Source organism: Coffea arabica, chromosome 11c (genome assembly GCF_036785885.1).
Source record: "Coffea arabica cultivar ET-39 chromosome 11c, Coffea Arabica ET-39 HiFi, whole genome shotgun sequence".
NCBI lineage: Eukaryota > Viridiplantae > Streptophyta > Magnoliopsida > Gentianales > Rubiaceae > Coffea > Coffea arabica.
This window is the reverse complement of record NC_092330.1, coordinates 39,305,856-39,322,800: the sequence shown is the minus strand read 5'-3', so window position 1 is coordinate 39,322,800 and position 16,945 is coordinate 39,305,856. Positions and strand designations below refer to the sequence as shown.

The window sequence follows — 16,945 nt, the reverse complement described above, 5'->3', positions numbered from 1 at the left end:
AACTACATTGGAGTCTGCACCTACTGATGAACATGAAAAATAACCATGCAAACACAATATGCAACAATAAAAGTAAAAAAGGGACAGAAATACTTACTGAGGTAACCAAAAACAGCAGGTAAGCAAAAGTTCCGCTGCTATGAAAGAAACACACAAAAAAGAAATAAGAGCATAATCCAACTGGTATATACTGAGCAGGCCTCCAAAAGTAAAACATACTCATTCGATCAAACAACTAGCATTTTTTGTTTGCAGCAAACTATTAGTACTATGGACAAAAAACCTATTAACTTCATTCATACGAAGATTTCATAAGAAATGCAAGCAAATGCTACGGTTCATAAGCACAAAAGTGCGAACGGAAAGCTAATGCAAAATGAAAGACAAAGCAAAAAAACTTTAAGAGATGCATGAAAGCAAACGATCCAAGGGAAAATAAACATTTGAAATAAAGTGCAAATTGAATGATACCAGCAATGGAAGCACTGAGAAACCAGAGGAGCAAAACACAGGCTGAAGCTGAAAGCTAAAAGCAGTGCATAGCAGCATACAGAATGGAGCGGTGCATTTTGAAGAAGAAAGTTGTAGTACACGGCCTTCCAAGAATTAATTCTGCTTAATTTAGTGTGAAATTACTATAATGCACATTGTTATCATAACATTATCCATATAACAACCAAGATGCTTGTCCACGTGAGTAATTTCACAACCCGCAAACGTTGTAAGTGCTGAACCTGAGTCAAATCCATACAAAATGACTATAAAGAGCATGCAATTCTAAGGCTGCAGCCACAACAAGGCATATATAAAGGGTAATAACGTAAATAAACAAATGCACTAACAATACCAAATGGAAAGTGGGATCAAACAGTACTATATATATATATATATATATATATATATATATAGTATAAGAGTAAGGAGAAAGCAACATACAAGGCTTCTTATATATAGATAATATATATATATATACACACACACATAGAAGTGCAAGTGCTTCTTATATGTATAGTTAGGATTAGGATGTTAAACTTCATCTTTTGAAAACTTAGTTAAGAAAGAATAAAAAGGTTTAAAAAGGGGGGAAATTCCCTCTTGTTCTTAGGTCATAAATCTTTTTGTGAGTCATAATCCACAAGCAAATGGAGTCAAAACCATAGGAGTAATATGTAAAGCTTCATCTTTTGACAACTTTAGTTAAGAAAGAGTAAAAAGGTTAAAAAAAAAAAAGGAGGGGGGAAATTCCCTCTTGTTCATAGGTCATATATCTTTTAGCTTCGGAGAAACTCAAACTAAAAACAGTACGTTCGGGTTTCCAAAGTCCAAGTCCAGATTCGTTATTTACGGGAGTTTTGTCTGGTCCAAATGTCTGCATAGTTGGACATTTTTTGCTTCTGCCTGGTGATTTCTTGGGCGGAGTTGAGCAATCTTCAACACTTTTTTTAAAAGAGTGTAGACCGCCTCCAATCACGCTTGTCTGAAAAGGATTCATTAAAGTCCTCTTCTGGGCTTTGTTAGTCGTTTGGTTTCCCTTTCCAGAGTCCACCGTATTTATCTGCCGGTGTGTTGATTATTTCACAGCCATAAAAATATATATATATAGTTGGTACTCTTCAGTGTAAGAATTGTAGCACTTTAGTAAATTAATTTAGTTACCATATTGTAAAGGAAATTAATTTGGTGATGTTGATCAAGTGGCTTGAATCTTTCTGACAAACGAAAAGAAAATTATCGGTTTCAAAAAAAATAATGAATTAATTTTGTTTTATATGCTGACAATGTATACACGATCAATGCTTAGATGAACAACAACTATACAAATTTTAAATTTAAAATTCAACATATGCACGTGTATCATGGATACAAATATCAGTGTATATAAAATTTATTCGTATGGATTACTACATTATAAATCCAGCATTAAGTGTACATTCCCTAAAAGATATAATAGTTTTATTTTGACCGAAAAAAAGAAAAAAGAAACCCTTTATGGACGCATTCTTTGCATGATAATGGATGATTTCTTTCGTTATTGGAGCTACAAGATAGAAGATCCTTATTCAAAAGCTCATTCTTGAGTCCTTGGCATCATCATCCCATTCCTGCAACGGCTTTGAATTGGTCCTCCGGTAGCTTTCAATGGTACAGCGTAATTATCACGAATTGATAATTATAGATTGAAATATGAGGGGAAGAAGAAACACAATTTTTTTTTTTCTTAACAGCAAAGAATAACTTTTATTTACTCTCTGGGCCACACGAAGAATAATTAAATGATCTTTAAATGGTAAAGTGTGATTTCTTTAATTATTTTATACTCTACTTCCCTATCTAAAAATTCTCAGCTACTCATCCTGACAAACGGCTTCTTTCATTCTTAGCCCACATGTCAGTCAATATATCCCCACTTTCTTGTTTTAGCCCTGTAGAAATAAATACTAGCCAAACAAATATAGGCACTAAAGTAATAAATGTATGTTAATACAATTTTTTACAAATTTTTTTTCATCCAGAATATATCTTGACTCGAGCCACTTAAGATTCGAGCTGACACATCAAATTAGGGGATACGCCGCGACCTCTCGTGATGCACCCAAGTTAGACAAGAGAGGTTAAAATTTAAGGAAAGATTCGAACCTCAGACTTTATTCAATCTAAAGGCCAATTTTACCACTTGACTGTCTCTGGGCGTATGCTAGTATAATTGCATACAAAAACACAAAATTTTTTTCATATTTGTTGAAATTTGTGTTCAAAAATTATATTCATGTCTACACTTGTTATTTTCACACGTACATTTATTGCTTTAATATCTAAACTACATAGGTGTAATTTTCACTGATATTTGTAGTGGCTCTCATTGCACCCCAGCTACTGTACTGCAGATAGAGGGACAAGGGTGTCGCAGGCATAGCAGGAAGAGTCACTATTGGTTCTCACCTGCGGTGGGCGCTGCTGTACAATTTTGGGACAGCTTTAGGACTAGGAATACTAATACTCTATTATGTGGTAATCTAAGCGCAGCTGGCTTAGATTAGCATGTTTTGATATTGAATTCATTGGACCACTTGCAGTCAAAAAGGTTGGTTGATTATAGGAACCAAAGCAACTACTGGGAAGGAGTTCCCTGGTGAATTTAATATTAACTGTACTCATTGCACAATGTCCTCCCTCAACGGTCCTAGGGGACTGGGACTTTTTTGTTTTACCACAAATCCAGACTGTCAAATGTTTCTTTTACTCCATGGTAACGTTGTTTGTTTCTGGGCTAAACCTGATTGAAATTTGCCTTCTTTTTAAAGACATTTCATCTCATGTAAGAAAAAAAGAAAAACACACTCACACACGCAGAGATGTCAGTTTGATTACATACACAAATTCACAAAATGATGTTCAAAGTAAAAATACAGAAAGATACAACTACATGCATGTGTACTAGTAATAGACTATATATAATTGGTAATGTATTTTACTTGTAATTGATATGTTTTAAGTTCAAGTCATCTAATTTTAAGTGAAATCTCTCACCATTAATCTTTAAAAGGTAAAAAAAGAATCATCCCCGAAAGCATTTGTAAGTAAAGTATTGATTATTGGATTGTGTACATGGAAAAACATTAAATGCTTTATACATGAAGAGTATTGGTTATTGAATATGTGATGAGCTCGTGCAAAGAACTTTTGGGAGCGGCCTAATGCTAAACTATAACCATTCCCAAAAAAAAAAAAGAAAATGTCACTCTCCAAATATAGCCATACATTATTGAGTTGCAATAATATACACCCTCAATAGTTATACAAAACTTTACTCCGTTTTCATTTTTGTTTCCCATTTTTCATTTTCCCCTTAAAGAATCAATAATAATATGCCTGTTCTTTTCTTCTGCTAGCTGAAACCAACTTTACCTTTCTCCATCACTCTTTTTTCTGCTCTCAATAGTAGTACTTCCTGTCAGACCTTTCTTTCTCTCCTTCACGTTCTCTCAAGTCCCAGTTCTTCTCTAAGCTTTCTCTGCAACAACTCGATTTCCTGGTGTACAAAGGTAAGCCCTTTAAAACACATCCTTTTTTACACATTTCCAACGGTCACTTTTCTTGGAAATGTTAGATAATAGTACTGTAATTTTGTTCATTTTAAGTCTATTTAGTTTTCATGGTTTTGTGGGGTGTTTGAACAATGAAGGATTTGCGCTTATGTCATTCAAGAATGCTATTCAGCAAGACCCTGAAGGGTCCATGAACAGTTGGAACCATTCTGATGAAACCCCCTGTTCTTGGAATGGTATAACATGCAAAGACCAGAAAGTTGTTTCTGTTAGCATTCCTAAGAAGAAACTCGCTGGGTTTCTTTCTTCTTCTCTTGGATCTTTACCTGAGCTTAGACACGTAAATTTAAGGAATAACAAGTTATTTGGCAGCGTACCTGGTGAGCTCTTTGCAGCTCAGGGGCTGCAAAGTTTGGTTCTTTTTGGGAATTTCTTTTCTGGGCCGATACCGTCTGAAATAGGGAAGCTTAGTTACCTTCAAGCTCTAGATTTGTCTGAGAATTTCTTTAATGGGTCACTGCCTGATTCTTTTGTTCAATGTAAAAGATTGAGGCTCCTTGACCTTAGTCACAATAATCTTACTGGTCCTTTGCCTCATGGATTTGGGACTAATTTGGTGTTGTTGGGAAAACTTGATCTTGCATATAACAACTTTAGCGGTTCAATTCCTAGTGATCTTGGAAATTTAACTAATTTACAAGGAACTGTTGATTTGTCTCATAATATGTTTGATGGCTCAATCCCTCCTAGCTTAGGTAATCTTCCTGAGAAGGTTTATATTGATCTCACCTATAATAAATTAAGTGGTCCTATTCCACAAAATGGTGCTCTAATTAACAGAGGGCCAACTGCTTTTATTGGAAACCCTGGCCTTTGTGGCCCTCCATTGAAAGATCCTTGTTCAGACAGTGGACCAAGTTCGCCATCTTCGTATCCTTCGTTGCCCAATAACTACCCTCCACAAAGGACGGATGAGAATGGTAGCAGAGGAAGAGGGCTCAGTAAAAGTGCTGTAATTGCAATTATTGTGTGTGATGTGATTGGAATTTGCATGGTTGGCTTGCTGTTTTCGTATTGTTATTCAAAGATGTGTCCTTGTGGCAAAAGGAGGGTTGATGGCTATGGTTTTGAGAAGGGAGGCAAGAGAGGGAAGGAGTGTTTATGCTTTAGGAAGGATGAATCAGAAACTTTATCAGAAAATGTGGAGCAGTATGATCTAGTGCCACTTGACACTCAGGTGGCATTTGATCTAGACGAGCTTCTAAAGGCATCTGCATTTGTGCTAGGCAAGAGTGGCATTGGCATTGTATACAAGGTTGTGCTTGAAGATGGGCATGTTTTAGCAGTGAGAAGACTTGGTGAAGGTGGTTCACAAAGATTTAAAGAATTTCAGACTGAAGTTGAAGCAATTGGAAAGCTAAAGCATCCTAATATAGTAACCCTCCGAGCCTATTATTGGTCTGTGGATGAGAAGCTACTGATATATGATTACATTCCAAATGGAAACCTTACTGCTGCAATTCATGGTAAGTTTAACACTTCACAACTCGGAGCGAATTATTCTTATTTTTCAATATTTCTTCTTAACAGTGTTGCTCATCTTGTCTTCAAATTCTTCGTATGTGAACTTTGTTCCCAGGAAAGCCTGGAATGGTATCCTTTACTCCTCTGTTGTGGTCTATGCGCTTGAAGATAATGAAAGGAATTGCAAAAGGCTTGGTTTATCTGCATGAGTATAGTCCCAAGAAGTATGTCCATGGAGATCTCAAACCATCTAATATCTTGCTTGGTCAAAATATAGAACCTAAAATTTCTGATTTTGGACTTGGACGTCTTGCTAACATTGCCGGAGGATCCCCAACCCTGCAGTCAAGTCGAATGATCTCAGAGAAGCCACAACAAAGGCAACAAGGGAGTGCACCTTCGGAAGTTGGCACAGTTGCTTCCGCTGCAAGTATTGGGTCCTTTTACCAAGCCCCGGAGTCACTGAAAGTGGTTAAGCCATCACAGAAGTGGGATGTCTACTCATACGGTGTGATACTGCTGGAAATGATTACTGGAAAATCAACTCTAGTGCAGGTAGGCACCTCTGAAATAGACATTGTTCACTGGATGCAGCTATGCATTGAAGAGAAAAAACCTCTATCCGATGTTTTAGATCCCTTTTTAGCTGACGATGCTGACAAAGAAGAGGAGATGATCGCGGTTCTGAAGATTGCAATGGCATGCATACAAACTAGTCCTGATAGAAGACCATCAATGAGGCATGTCTTGGACACTTTGGAAAGATTACCTGTGTCTTCTGAATGAGAATAATGTAAAATTTTGTGAATGTAATTTGTTCTGAGTGATATTCTTTTTTTTTCCTTACCTCAAACTTGCAAAAGTTAGGCTCCATTTGTTGACATTATGGGAGAAATTGTCAAACCACAATCTAGAGGAATTGGAATGTCCTGTACTATTGCCTCATATCCTACTGTAGGTTCTTGTGTAATATGCCGAAAGCAAGCTTCACATTCTTTCAGTTGAGGGGACGAAATGTGGGTGGATCTGAATTAAGATCTGGCATAGACTGAAAGATTTTAGTAGTATCCTTCATGTGTGCATTTGCCCAAAGAATGTTGTCTCATGCTCTTATTGCAGACCTTTTGTCTTTTCGTAGTCCCTTTCCTGCATTAAAGTTCTTTCTCTTCCATGTTAACAAGTTCAATAGGGTTCAAAAAATGGCACTTGACATGCACAAATCATACAAAATTACTCAGTGCACTATTGGCCGCTAATGTACTGCTGGAAAATGTGGCCGTCTGCATGCTTTTGCATTTTTCTTGGGTATGAAAGGGTGGCCCTATGATTATTATCGTTAGGAAAAAAAAAAAAAAAAAAAAAAAAAGAAAGGGTGGCCCTATGTTGGTGTATCTGAATTGTTCAACATGCCTCGTGAGTGGATTAATATGATAGTCTGATCAATGGATGTTTCCTTTAAGCAGATGGGGGCCTGCCAATTACTTTGTCTTTTTGGAGACACTTTCTTATTTTAAAAAGAATTAATTGTATATATGCTAATTTGGGTTCGCGTTATACTTCTATTTGAGACTTGGCGAATTGGAAAAGTGTTAGCCGATTTTTTTTTTTTTTGGGTACATAAATCGTATAATTCCAAGTTAATCAACTTTCTTTTGGTGACATATTGGAAACTCCAAAAATAATCTTTAAATCTAAGTGAGCTTAATCTGTAATAGGGGTGTGGGCGAGCAGCTTGGTCAAATACTCGGCATGAACTCGGTCAAACAGAGTTCGAGTTCGTGCTTGAGTTCGATCTGCTCGATGTATATAGCGAGTCTGAGTCCGAACATAAGAATTTAGTACTTGACTGGTCAATGAGTTTAATTGAGTAGTTGTATTATTTATAAAATATATATAATTTTTAATTATGAAATTACTATTATGGGTTCATGTCTTAGCAAAAAATCAGACTTGAACTCGAATAGCTCGAGCTCAAAAAGACTCGCAATATTCTCAAGTTCAATCAAGTCGAGTTCGAACTTAATTACAACTCTCGAGTTTGCCTCAAGTTTAATGTTACGTACTCGTTCGAGTTCAACTTCGAATAGCACTGGTATTGATCGAGTTTGAACTCGAGTATAATGATACTTGAGCTCGAATCGACTCAATAGCACCCCTAATCCGCATTTCATGTTCACTTGTTTTAAAAAAAAAAAAAAAAATCTCGACTTGTATTTTTTTTTTTTTTATCAACTTCTCAATCAATCGAAAGTAAGCCTCCCAAAAGAGGTCCGTTGTCTTCATACTTGAGTTATGTAGGGTTACAATTAATTAAATATGGTTGTAACTACACTTTTGGGACACAGAAGTTGGTTTCAGGAATTTCAGCAATACTTAAATCATAGTTTCTAAGATTGGAACTCATTCTTCAATCTACCAACTTCACCTTGACATAGAAAGTTGGTTTCATGAATTTCAGCTATACTTAAATCATAGTGACCAAGATTGGAACCTATTCTTCAATCTACCAACTTCACCTTTCCAGATATTGTACCATAATGAATCATTGTTGTGTCTGTTTTATTGGATTATAACCATGCAAGGGATGCAATTGGCCTAGGAGTGAAGACGGAGCAAAGGGACCAGACACTTGGATGTCCCTTTACAAATGAGCATGAGCATGTTGAGGCATGAGTAGGCTCTGTGGCTTGGGGACACCATCATGATCTGCAGCTAAAGTCGAGCATCTACACTTGTAAGATTCAATCGATACTTCAATAGACGTTTCATGGTCCTAAGATGCAAGATTAGAGTTAGGAAACTTGTCAATGTAGTAATATTCCAACTCTAACCCTATGAGCAAAAATCATATGGCTGTACAACGTGTATTATCAAAGAATAATATTATAATTTAGGCAACACAAATTTGCTGTTAAACTGTAAAAAAAAAAAAAAGAGACAATAAATGCAAGGAATTTACGATAGTACAATTATAATTAACTTATCATATCACTATATACATCATATTCATTTCCTTTTCTTGCATTTATGATAGTCTCTCTTTACGGCTGTCCAATGAACATTACTCAAATCCTGAGAAGATATATATAAAAAAAATAGCTCGCCTTTGTAATCTTATTTAAAATATACTCCCTCCCTTTTTTTATAACTGACGTTTAATGTTTTGCACACCAATTAAGAAAAGTTTTTCATTACTTAAATCTGTACACTACTTTCCTTTTGTACCCTCATTAATTGTCCAATTCACCCATGTTTTCTCTCACTATAGTACGGATGGGTAGATAATTACTAGGGTTGTTACAAAGAGAGAAGCAATAATTACTAGAAGTAGTAATTAAGAACCCTGTATTGGAAAAGAGAGATAAAAGGGTAAAATTGTGAAAAAATAATTAATATTGTATGGAGATAATAAAACAACAGATAAAAGTACACTAGAGCAAATTTCTTAAACGTCAGTTATAAAAAAATGGAGGGAGTAAGAATTAAATAGTGCAAGACATGAAATGATAGCTCCTCTTTTACGAGTAAACACGAAAAATTTGTACATGTGAAACGGGTATAAATACTTACACTGTCGTACATAAATTCACGGAATAAATTGGATATTATGTATTCAACTCTTTGCAATCCTTTTCTCCTAGTCCAACTCAGAATGTAGACTTTAGAGATCATCAATGGAAGAATATACAGTTGGCAAGTGCCTTTATGGATGGAGGACGGAAATTTGCAAGTCATCCGCATGGAAGAAGTGGGACAACATAGGCAGTGGTCCGGGTCGGATGAATAAAGAAATGGGTCCTGCGAGTATTCAGGATTTTAAGGAGTCCAGCCTGTTATTTCCATTGATTGGATTATTTTGACTTTAAAGGAGATGAGGTTCTCGTTTTGGGATTTTTCTGGTCAATTCCATGCAATCAGCATCACGAGCTGAGAATTGTTTTTCAACAATTTGAGGTGATGATGGGCCGTCATTCATGCTCAATGAATAGACTGGAAAGTTGGGCACTACTGGAGATTGAAATTTGGAAAAGGGATAATTTCAGAAACCTCCCTTGAGGTTTCTAACAATTTCATTTAGTACCCTTAAAGTTTTAAAAATTATACATACCTCCCTTGAATTTACCATTTTGGTGACAAAAATTATTCAATGGTCAAAATTTTGAATGAATAACCCAAATTGCCCTCATGAAATTGTGAAGTTCCTTTTACCTTCTTATAAAATTCTATAAAAAAAAAAGTACGAAATATGCACAAAATCTCAAACCCACTCTCAACTCTCGTGTCTACTATTTTAAACTTTCATATTCTTACATTTCAAATTAGTGCCATTATCATCATGACCACCGTTGCCATTAGTGCTTAAATTCTAAAATCTCAATCTAAGTCACAAAAGATTAAAAAAATCAGTACTGTTAAACTTAAAAAATTTCACTAACTGTATTAATATAACATCTCATCCCTCAAATATTGGAGTACCAATTCATGCCTGTTATATTTAAATCTTCAACTTATATCTTTTTCTATTCATCTTTAGATCTTTCAAGCCAAACTAAAATTAATTTGTAATATGTTAGAATTATGTTTAGGACATAATTAGTTATTCTATAAGTGATCTTGTTTTTGTTTCCATTGAATATTTAATTGTGTGGTGCATTTCTATGCACAAGATTAGGAGCGTATTATTTAATTGCATGAAAAATATTAATATGTTAAGTTCATTATAGTCATTTTATAGGATCAAGGCAGGTAAGTGTAATATTGGAAACCTCAAGAATACTAGATGAAATTGTTAGAAACCTCGAGGGAGGTTTCTGAAATTATCCCTTTGGAAAATGCATGAATGGGAATATAAAAGAGTACATATATATATATACATTAGGACCCAGTAAGCCAGCTAAGAGTTGAAAGTTGTAATTTTAGAACGCATAATTTTTTTTTTCCGTAAACTAGACCACTATTATGGATAGACTTGGCATAAAAAGAAATTTAAGCAAAAAACTTTAAAAAAAAAAAAAAAAAGGAAGCTAGGATCATGGATTGTAGTATTCTTTCTTTTTGGGGGGCATATAGTGGCTTATTGGGTTGATACAGTTGTCCTTTAGTACTTGTAGCTTTTAGAACAAATATTCGCCCTATAATAGTACTAACATATAGGTATAAAATTAAAATCTACACAATGTCCAATAGATCCGGCATTCACTAGTCAAAGGTTGCAGTTTTCTAAACTACTTGATGAAAACAGAGAAAGTATTTTGCAATTGTCTTCTCTGCCTTAGGATATATGCTGGTAATTGTTAACAAGATCCTCAATTCAAGACATGTGAAGGGTTAGGAAATCACTATTCAGAATGATATATGTAGTTTTGACTTTGAAAATGAACAATGAATTACTGCTGTTTCTGTGGGTAAATGATTCTGCAACAGCATTTGGGATAAATATAAAACTGTCACTCCACTGTATTGGTGTGACAGTATCTTATAGCCAACCAAATCTAAATGGTAATAAACGAGAATTATAGAGTTCTCAGCCAAACAAAGGTTTCCAATCCATCAGCTTGTAACTGAGTAATCCATTTTGGTGAAGGATAAATTATACAAAGAAATACAATGCAAGCAACAACTCAGAAGATCAAGCTTGCTAAGTTGATAATCATTGAGGGAGAACCAGAATAGTTTAGTTGAGGTTGTAGCAGGTGGATCCTAAACTTGTCTTAGTCCACACTATTTGTTAAGACTCAGTGTTAGAGAGAATTAAGCAATGCTGATGAAGAGGGACTAAATGCTTCATCCTTCCGCACAATTCTCAGCCTCTTGACACTTTCTACAAAGTTACTGTTGAGAATCATCAGAATGAGCGTCAGGGACCATATGATTGCTATGCTTAATCATACATTAGTTTGATCTGATCGAACTATAAAAATGATGGGAATTGAGACAAATTAGTACTGACAGAAAAGGGGAAGTTCATCGCTTAATGGCCATGTTCATTGACAACAGAACTTACTTCCAAGGAACTTCGTCAACAGTCCTCCAATGCTCATCTCTGCCCCTATATAGCAGGGAATATTCCGAGTTGGATTGGAACAGTCGCAGACCATACACAGACTGTTTCCCTGGAAAATAAGAAAACTTTCGCTGAATCTTAAAAATAATAATAATAATAATAATAATAATAAGCAGTTGAAGATTCTTAGACTATACCGAACATTTCTTCTAGTTGAAGTGCAAGATCAGAGTAGCCCATATGGTCAAGGATGCAGATTTTCCTGCCAACTATTACTCCATCCATGTTAACTTTCACATATGACCAACGCTCCTTGCTTTGAATTCCCTCAGTTTCATCATCATGATTTCCCACCATATTTTGTGGATAATCAGTCTTTGAATTTTTCATCCGGGGATGCAGCTGGTGCCAGTCTATCAGAACATCAAAGTCATCTGCTGTTTACGGCAATAGCAAACATAACACTGTTCAGTAATATTGTGTTGCTGTAGTTGGTAATTGCCTAGTTTCATGTATATTGTAACAATACCAGCAAAACAATCAAAAGTTGCATGCTGAAAATATACATTACTGAGATGCTGTGGTGGTTTTGGATTGGAAATTTTGCATCAGAGGGTACCAAACTACATCAGTCCACACCAAAACTCCTAGGGGCATGAAAATAGTGATGAACTAAACCTTGTATTAACAATTCGTTCCAGACTCTATCATCACTGACGCTTTACTTCTTTGAAATGACAACTTTCATATGCTTTCTACTGCAGACATGTCAATTGCTTCATCATAACATGACTCTTTTGACTAGTTTGTAGAGTATAGTGATAGCAATAAACCTACTTCTATGAAAGGTTATATACTATTACCATGAGGAGATGGATGATAAGACTCTGGCTGCAAAACTCTTAGGCTAAGGCCCAAGTCAATGATATTGTCAGCCTCCTTCCCCTGGTAATAAACTTGGGGGAGTTTTGCATGATTTAGATGGTAATTTGATGCATTTGAATCCATTGATTCAGCAGAAATGACTTTCTCAGAATAAGTGATAAAGTGGGTTTGCTACAGCATTATACTATGACTTTTCATTTTATAAGTGTATGTGACATAAACACCTGGTGACAAAGCAATAAACCAGGCATCAGAAATGCAAGCTCAAGTGGGGACATGGAAGACAAGAAAGCCTTTATCCCATCACTAATCATTTAGTGGTAGTTATGTAGTTATGTATTCTGCCATTCATAACATGGAAGAATTCAAGAAGTTAGGAAAAGAACAGAAGAACAAGGGATGGGATAGGATGGGCCAGAAGATCCCATCAAGGGCAAGTTTGGATTTTGCATCTCTACAGTACGCCTGAGATCTTCGTTGGCAATCGAGCATGATTCTGTGTCGGTATTCGGGTAGCTCAGAATGGTATCTGCATGTCATGATACGTAGTACTTGCACAAGAAGATTAATCAATCCCACAAAATGGTGCAAACATTACGTTACCATTATGTTTTACTTTTTCCAGAATTCCAGTAGCCTCAACTAGTATCATGTTAATTTCATTACTATATATTCTGCAGCAGCAATTTAGATCCGCAACTTCTTTCGTATGAGAATTGATCAAGCAGTCAAAACATACGTGATGCAGCAGCCTACAGAGTGAGGTTTTATTTTTCACGAAAATGTTTTCAGACTAATAGCTGGCCACACCAAAGATTTTTGGGCTGCGGCAATACTATTGCTAACTGCATGATAAAAGGAACCGACTTTGCTCCAACTAAGATTGACAATGGATTGATTCCGAAATTTAATTTCATGACTAGGGATTGAAATCAAAACTTGATTTCTAAAGAATCAAACAAGTGAAAAGAACAAGAATTGCTCATAAAAAACGTGCTGGTATTCTTCCGCTTGAGTCATTTTAGGCCAAAATAGCTTTTCCTGAACAAAGGCTAGAGTTTTATCCCTGCCAAAGTGTCCAGCACGATGCACTGTTATTTCAATTGCAGCTTTTCACTTACATTGAACTATCTTAAACACGAATATTCAACTCCAATAGCCAAAAATTCGGGTTCTTCTAGAGATTATCTTACAGTTACAGTAGAATAATGATCTCTGCAAGGAATTCAACTCCTATCTGAAGGAACTTCGATGCTGACAGCTAGGAGATTGTTAAAGTGCTATACATCAAGGAAAACATATGGTTTTTTGTCCTAACCCGATCACAATCTATTCATGCCATACTCTTAAGGGAGTGTTGAAAATGAAGATGCATCTGTGCTCCCACATTTGACCTGACATTTGTGTCTCCAAACACTGATCAAAAGCATCTGCATTGTCTTAGGGACTACTTGTAGTAAAGCAACATGATAGGCAACATGTTTGAGAAGCACGTAATTTTGCAAGACCAGAAGAAATGCACTTTGGCTTCTCTCGTTTTATGCTCTTTTGGTCCTTACCAAGTACCAACCATTTATCTTCTTATGCTTCCTCAAGAAGTTGCAAATGGCTTGATCCATCAATGTCCCCATTGAAAACAGCCAAAATTAGTTCAAATGGGACTAGATGCCCCACACCCCACCCCCCCCCCCCCCGGCCACCAAAAACCACAAAAAAAAAAATGGAAATGTGGCCATGAAAGATCTCTCTTGAAGAAAACGGACAATAATACTTTACATCTTATAGAAGTTTTTACTTGCTTAAACTCCCAAACAAGATGAGGGAGAATTTACAAATTTTTCTTTCCCCTTTTTTTTTCCCAATTCGTTCAGTTAAATTTTCTCTTTTTGCCTTTCTTCCCTAGACAAGTACACTGGGCTTGAGTGATATTGCTAAACAGAAGCTGAGTTAGTAGACAAATGAAATTTAACAATTAAGAGATACAAAAGAAGAGAAAATGAGATGAGTGGCCATGACCAGCTTGATTTTTGAAAAGCCAAGGGAGAAGTAATTTTTTTTTTAAAAAAGAATGTTATACCTCACATTTGGTGTCGCTTCAATATATTCCAATGTTAGGTGTACGAGTTCAAACAATTATTGACAGCACAATTAGCAGGCAAATAGTACGAAAGAAAATACAGGAGAAGTACTAAAAAAACAGCAAAAATTTTGTTTGTAACAAACAAAACAAAAACAAGATGATGGATAGTTGAGAACGTTGCATATTATTGACAACCGTGTTGTGACTTGTGAGAAACCAAAAATATTTTCGTTCAACCCCCTTCAGCTAGTGATATTGCAATAAACTTGCAGGGCTGTAATAGATGATCTGCTTTAATCTTATTTTTCTGTGAAAATTTGCACTTTAGCCTCTTGTATGCCCAAGCATGACCCCTTCAATAGTTCAAGAGCCTAATGCCAGGAAGCCAACGAGAAAGAAACCAAATGCAGCCTCAGACTTTAACCATTCTCAATTTCATTGTTCCACTCAGAGCCCCAACTTTCCTGATCTGCAGCGTTCTAAATCACCTAGCAGAAATGGTACGACTGAATCTAGAGAACCTTTGATCAGCTTAAAGCCCAAGAAAATGTTTTTGTTGGCAAGGCTTGGAGGACTGGGTTGTAAAGGGACTTCAACTCGGGTATCAGAATCGACAATCATCCGGTCTGCAGCTGATTGGGAGACTGAGAGGAGGAGGAGGAAGAACCTGGGGAATAGACCACCTAGTAAAGCCAGGATTCCTGATAATGTTGCCGTTGATGTTCCTGATATTTGCTGTGCTCCTCCAGGGATCAGTTTTGCTTCTGATGTTGTTCCTAGACCAAGCATGACTACTCAGAGGACGACGCATGTACAGGTTTAGCAATTACTGAAAATTCATCGTTATTGGCAGCCAAGAAAAGTTTGGTGCTTGTTTTATAATACATCTTGAATTGCTGTGTCTTTTTTAGCATTCTCGTGTAGCTAGGAGAACTAGAACCATCCAGCATATCTCTGCTTCATCTTCACAAGGACCCTCAAATTATATATTCTCCAGAGACCATTCATTCAATGCTAGACAATATCATCAATTGGGTCAATATTCTCAGAGAGGATTCAGAGAGGTATAACAGACAAATGTTTCAAGTTCCTTTTGATAATTACTTCACATTTTCAGCTCAAGGCTCTGATCCGTATTCTAATCATGTCTTCTAGGTATTTGCACTCTTTGAAAGAAGTTTAGATCAATACATGGACTGGAGACTCAATCTTGATAGGATGTCATATGAGGTATTTAGTTTCGGGTCCGAGACTGTCTGAAATACTTTTCCAGTTCACATTGCATTATTGAACACAGGCATCTTAAACTACTTTCTTGATTTCTACCGCAGGAACTGCTTGAATTGAGCGATGAAATTGGATATGTAGGCAGAGGTTTGAGTGAAGAAGACATATTCAGCTGCTTAACTATACTTGAGCCATCTGATTTCGAGTCTGCACCATTGCTGATGTCGTTGGACGAAGGCTGGAGGTGTACCATTTGTCAAGTTAGTCATCAATCTCACCCTCTCACAAACATTTTATGGCTCCAAGCCAACAAAGCAATTAGAATGCCTTGCGAATTGAAATCTTATGCCATAAAAAAAAAAAAAAAAAAAAAGAAGCATTAAACGGGAACTTTGGCAGAGCTAAGCTGAAAAAAAAAAGTTGGGTATGCGGAGACTTTAGCTCCAACATTGAATCTTGTTGTGTAAGAGCAAATCACATGTAAGAGTTGGGTTGCTTCTTCCATAAGCACGTCATAACTCAGAAGTAATTAAGATTGCTAAACTCAAGATAACCAACAAAAACAACGCAAAATTAGTTGAGAAATTATGGGGTTTTTGTATTGATCACATTACACTAGCTCTTTCGGACTACAGTTTACAAGATAATTTTGAAGATGCTTACGAATGAAACAATTCTCCAATTGCAGGAGGAATGCAAGGCTAAGGATGAGGTTGGACGACTTGGCTGTGGACACTGCCACCACATTGATTGCATAAAGCAGTGGCTTAAGCAGAAGAACCAATGCCCTGTGTGCAAAATCGCACCCATTGCTGACAAATGAAGCGATCAATATTGTTTTCCAGCCTCACTTATCAAACTTCGGTTCTCATATACACTGAAATCAATTTCTCGAATTTTAGGCAGAAATGTATCCGATATGCCATGTCAAATATGCATAGGCAAGCACAAGTCCTTTTAAGGTCCGTCCTTGGACTTTTATTTTCGCAAGTATTTCCTACTTACGTTTTAAAGCACAAGTACTTGATTTCGTGATTTCCCTTGAAAGTTCAAGACGGGCAGAGAGATAGCTTTACTCCAAACCAGTTGATCAATTGAAACTCCAAATTTATGAGAGCCGTATACACATCTTTAAGAAGGCGCTGCGAATTGTGTACAAATCAAATCACATCCAGCAAC

At 36.3% G+C, this 16,945-nt stretch overlaps 3 protein-coding genes across 3 annotated transcripts; 2 read left to right on the top strand and 1 right to left on the bottom strand.

The window, feature by feature from the left end:
* Positions 1-3,848: 3,848 nt before the first annotated feature.
* LOC113717169 (receptor protein kinase-like protein ZAR1) lies at positions 3,849-6,637 on the top strand. The gene is made up of 2 exons (XM_027241858.2): positions 3,849-5,572; positions 5,686-6,637. Exons 1-2 carry the CDS (start codon positions 4,102-4,104, stop codon positions 6,354-6,356), a joined length of 2,142 nt encoding a protein of 713 aa, XP_027097659.1. The 5' UTR covers positions 3,849-4,101; the 3' UTR covers positions 6,357-6,637.
* Positions 6,638-11,027: 4,390 nt separating this feature from the next.
* On the bottom strand, positions 11,028-12,825 carry LOC113717173 (auxin-responsive protein IAA32-like). Its single transcript, XM_027241863.2, has 4 exons — positions 12,438-12,825; positions 11,772-12,011; positions 11,575-11,683; positions 11,028-11,402 (listed from the first exon to the last, which is right to left on the bottom strand). Exons 1-4 carry the CDS (start codon positions 12,580-12,582, stop codon positions 11,312-11,314), a joined length of 585 nt encoding a protein of 194 aa, XP_027097664.2. The 5' UTR covers positions 12,583-12,825; the 3' UTR covers positions 11,028-11,311.
* Positions 12,826-14,740: 1,915 nt separating this feature from the next.
* On the top strand, positions 14,741-16,756 carry LOC113716469 (uncharacterized). Its single transcript, XM_027240805.2, has 5 exons — positions 14,741-15,356; positions 15,451-15,603; positions 15,695-15,769; positions 15,871-16,026; positions 16,455-16,756. Exons 1-5 carry the CDS (start codon positions 14,886-14,888, stop codon positions 16,587-16,589), a joined length of 990 nt encoding a protein of 329 aa, XP_027096606.2. The 5' UTR covers positions 14,741-14,885; the 3' UTR covers positions 16,590-16,756.
* Positions 16,757-16,945: the final 189 nt, after the last annotated feature.

Coding starts and splice junctions, on each gene's coding strand:
- LOC113717169 (XM_027241858.2), top strand. CDS start 4,102: ATGTTAGATAATAGTACTGTAATTTTGTTCATTTTAAGTCTATTTAGT. Junction 5,573..5,685: donor CCTTACTGCTGCAATTCATG/GTAAGTTTAACA, acceptor CTTTGTTCCCAG/GAAAGCCTGGAATGGTATCC.
- LOC113717173 (XM_027241863.2), bottom strand. CDS start 12,582: ATGGATTCAAATGCATCAAATTACCATCTAAATCATGCAAAACTCCCC. Junction 12,012..12,437: donor TTATCATCCATCTCCTCATG/GTAATAGTATAT, acceptor TGCCGTAAACAG/CAGATGACTTTGATGTTCTG. Junction 11,403..11,574: donor GTTGACGAAGTTCCTTGGAA/GTAAGTTCTGTT, acceptor GATTCTCAACAG/TAACTTTGTAGAAAGTGTCA.
- LOC113716469 (XM_027240805.2), top strand. CDS start 14,886: ATGACCCCTTCAATAGTTCAAGAGCCTAATGCCAGGAAGCCAACGAGA. Junction 15,357..15,450: donor AGAGGACGACGCATGTACAG/GTTTAGCAATTA, acceptor TGTCTTTTTTAG/CATTCTCGTGTAGCTAGGAG. Junction 15,604..15,694: donor CTCAGAGAGGATTCAGAGAG/GTATAACAGACA, acceptor CATGTCTTCTAG/GTATTTGCACTCTTTGAAAG.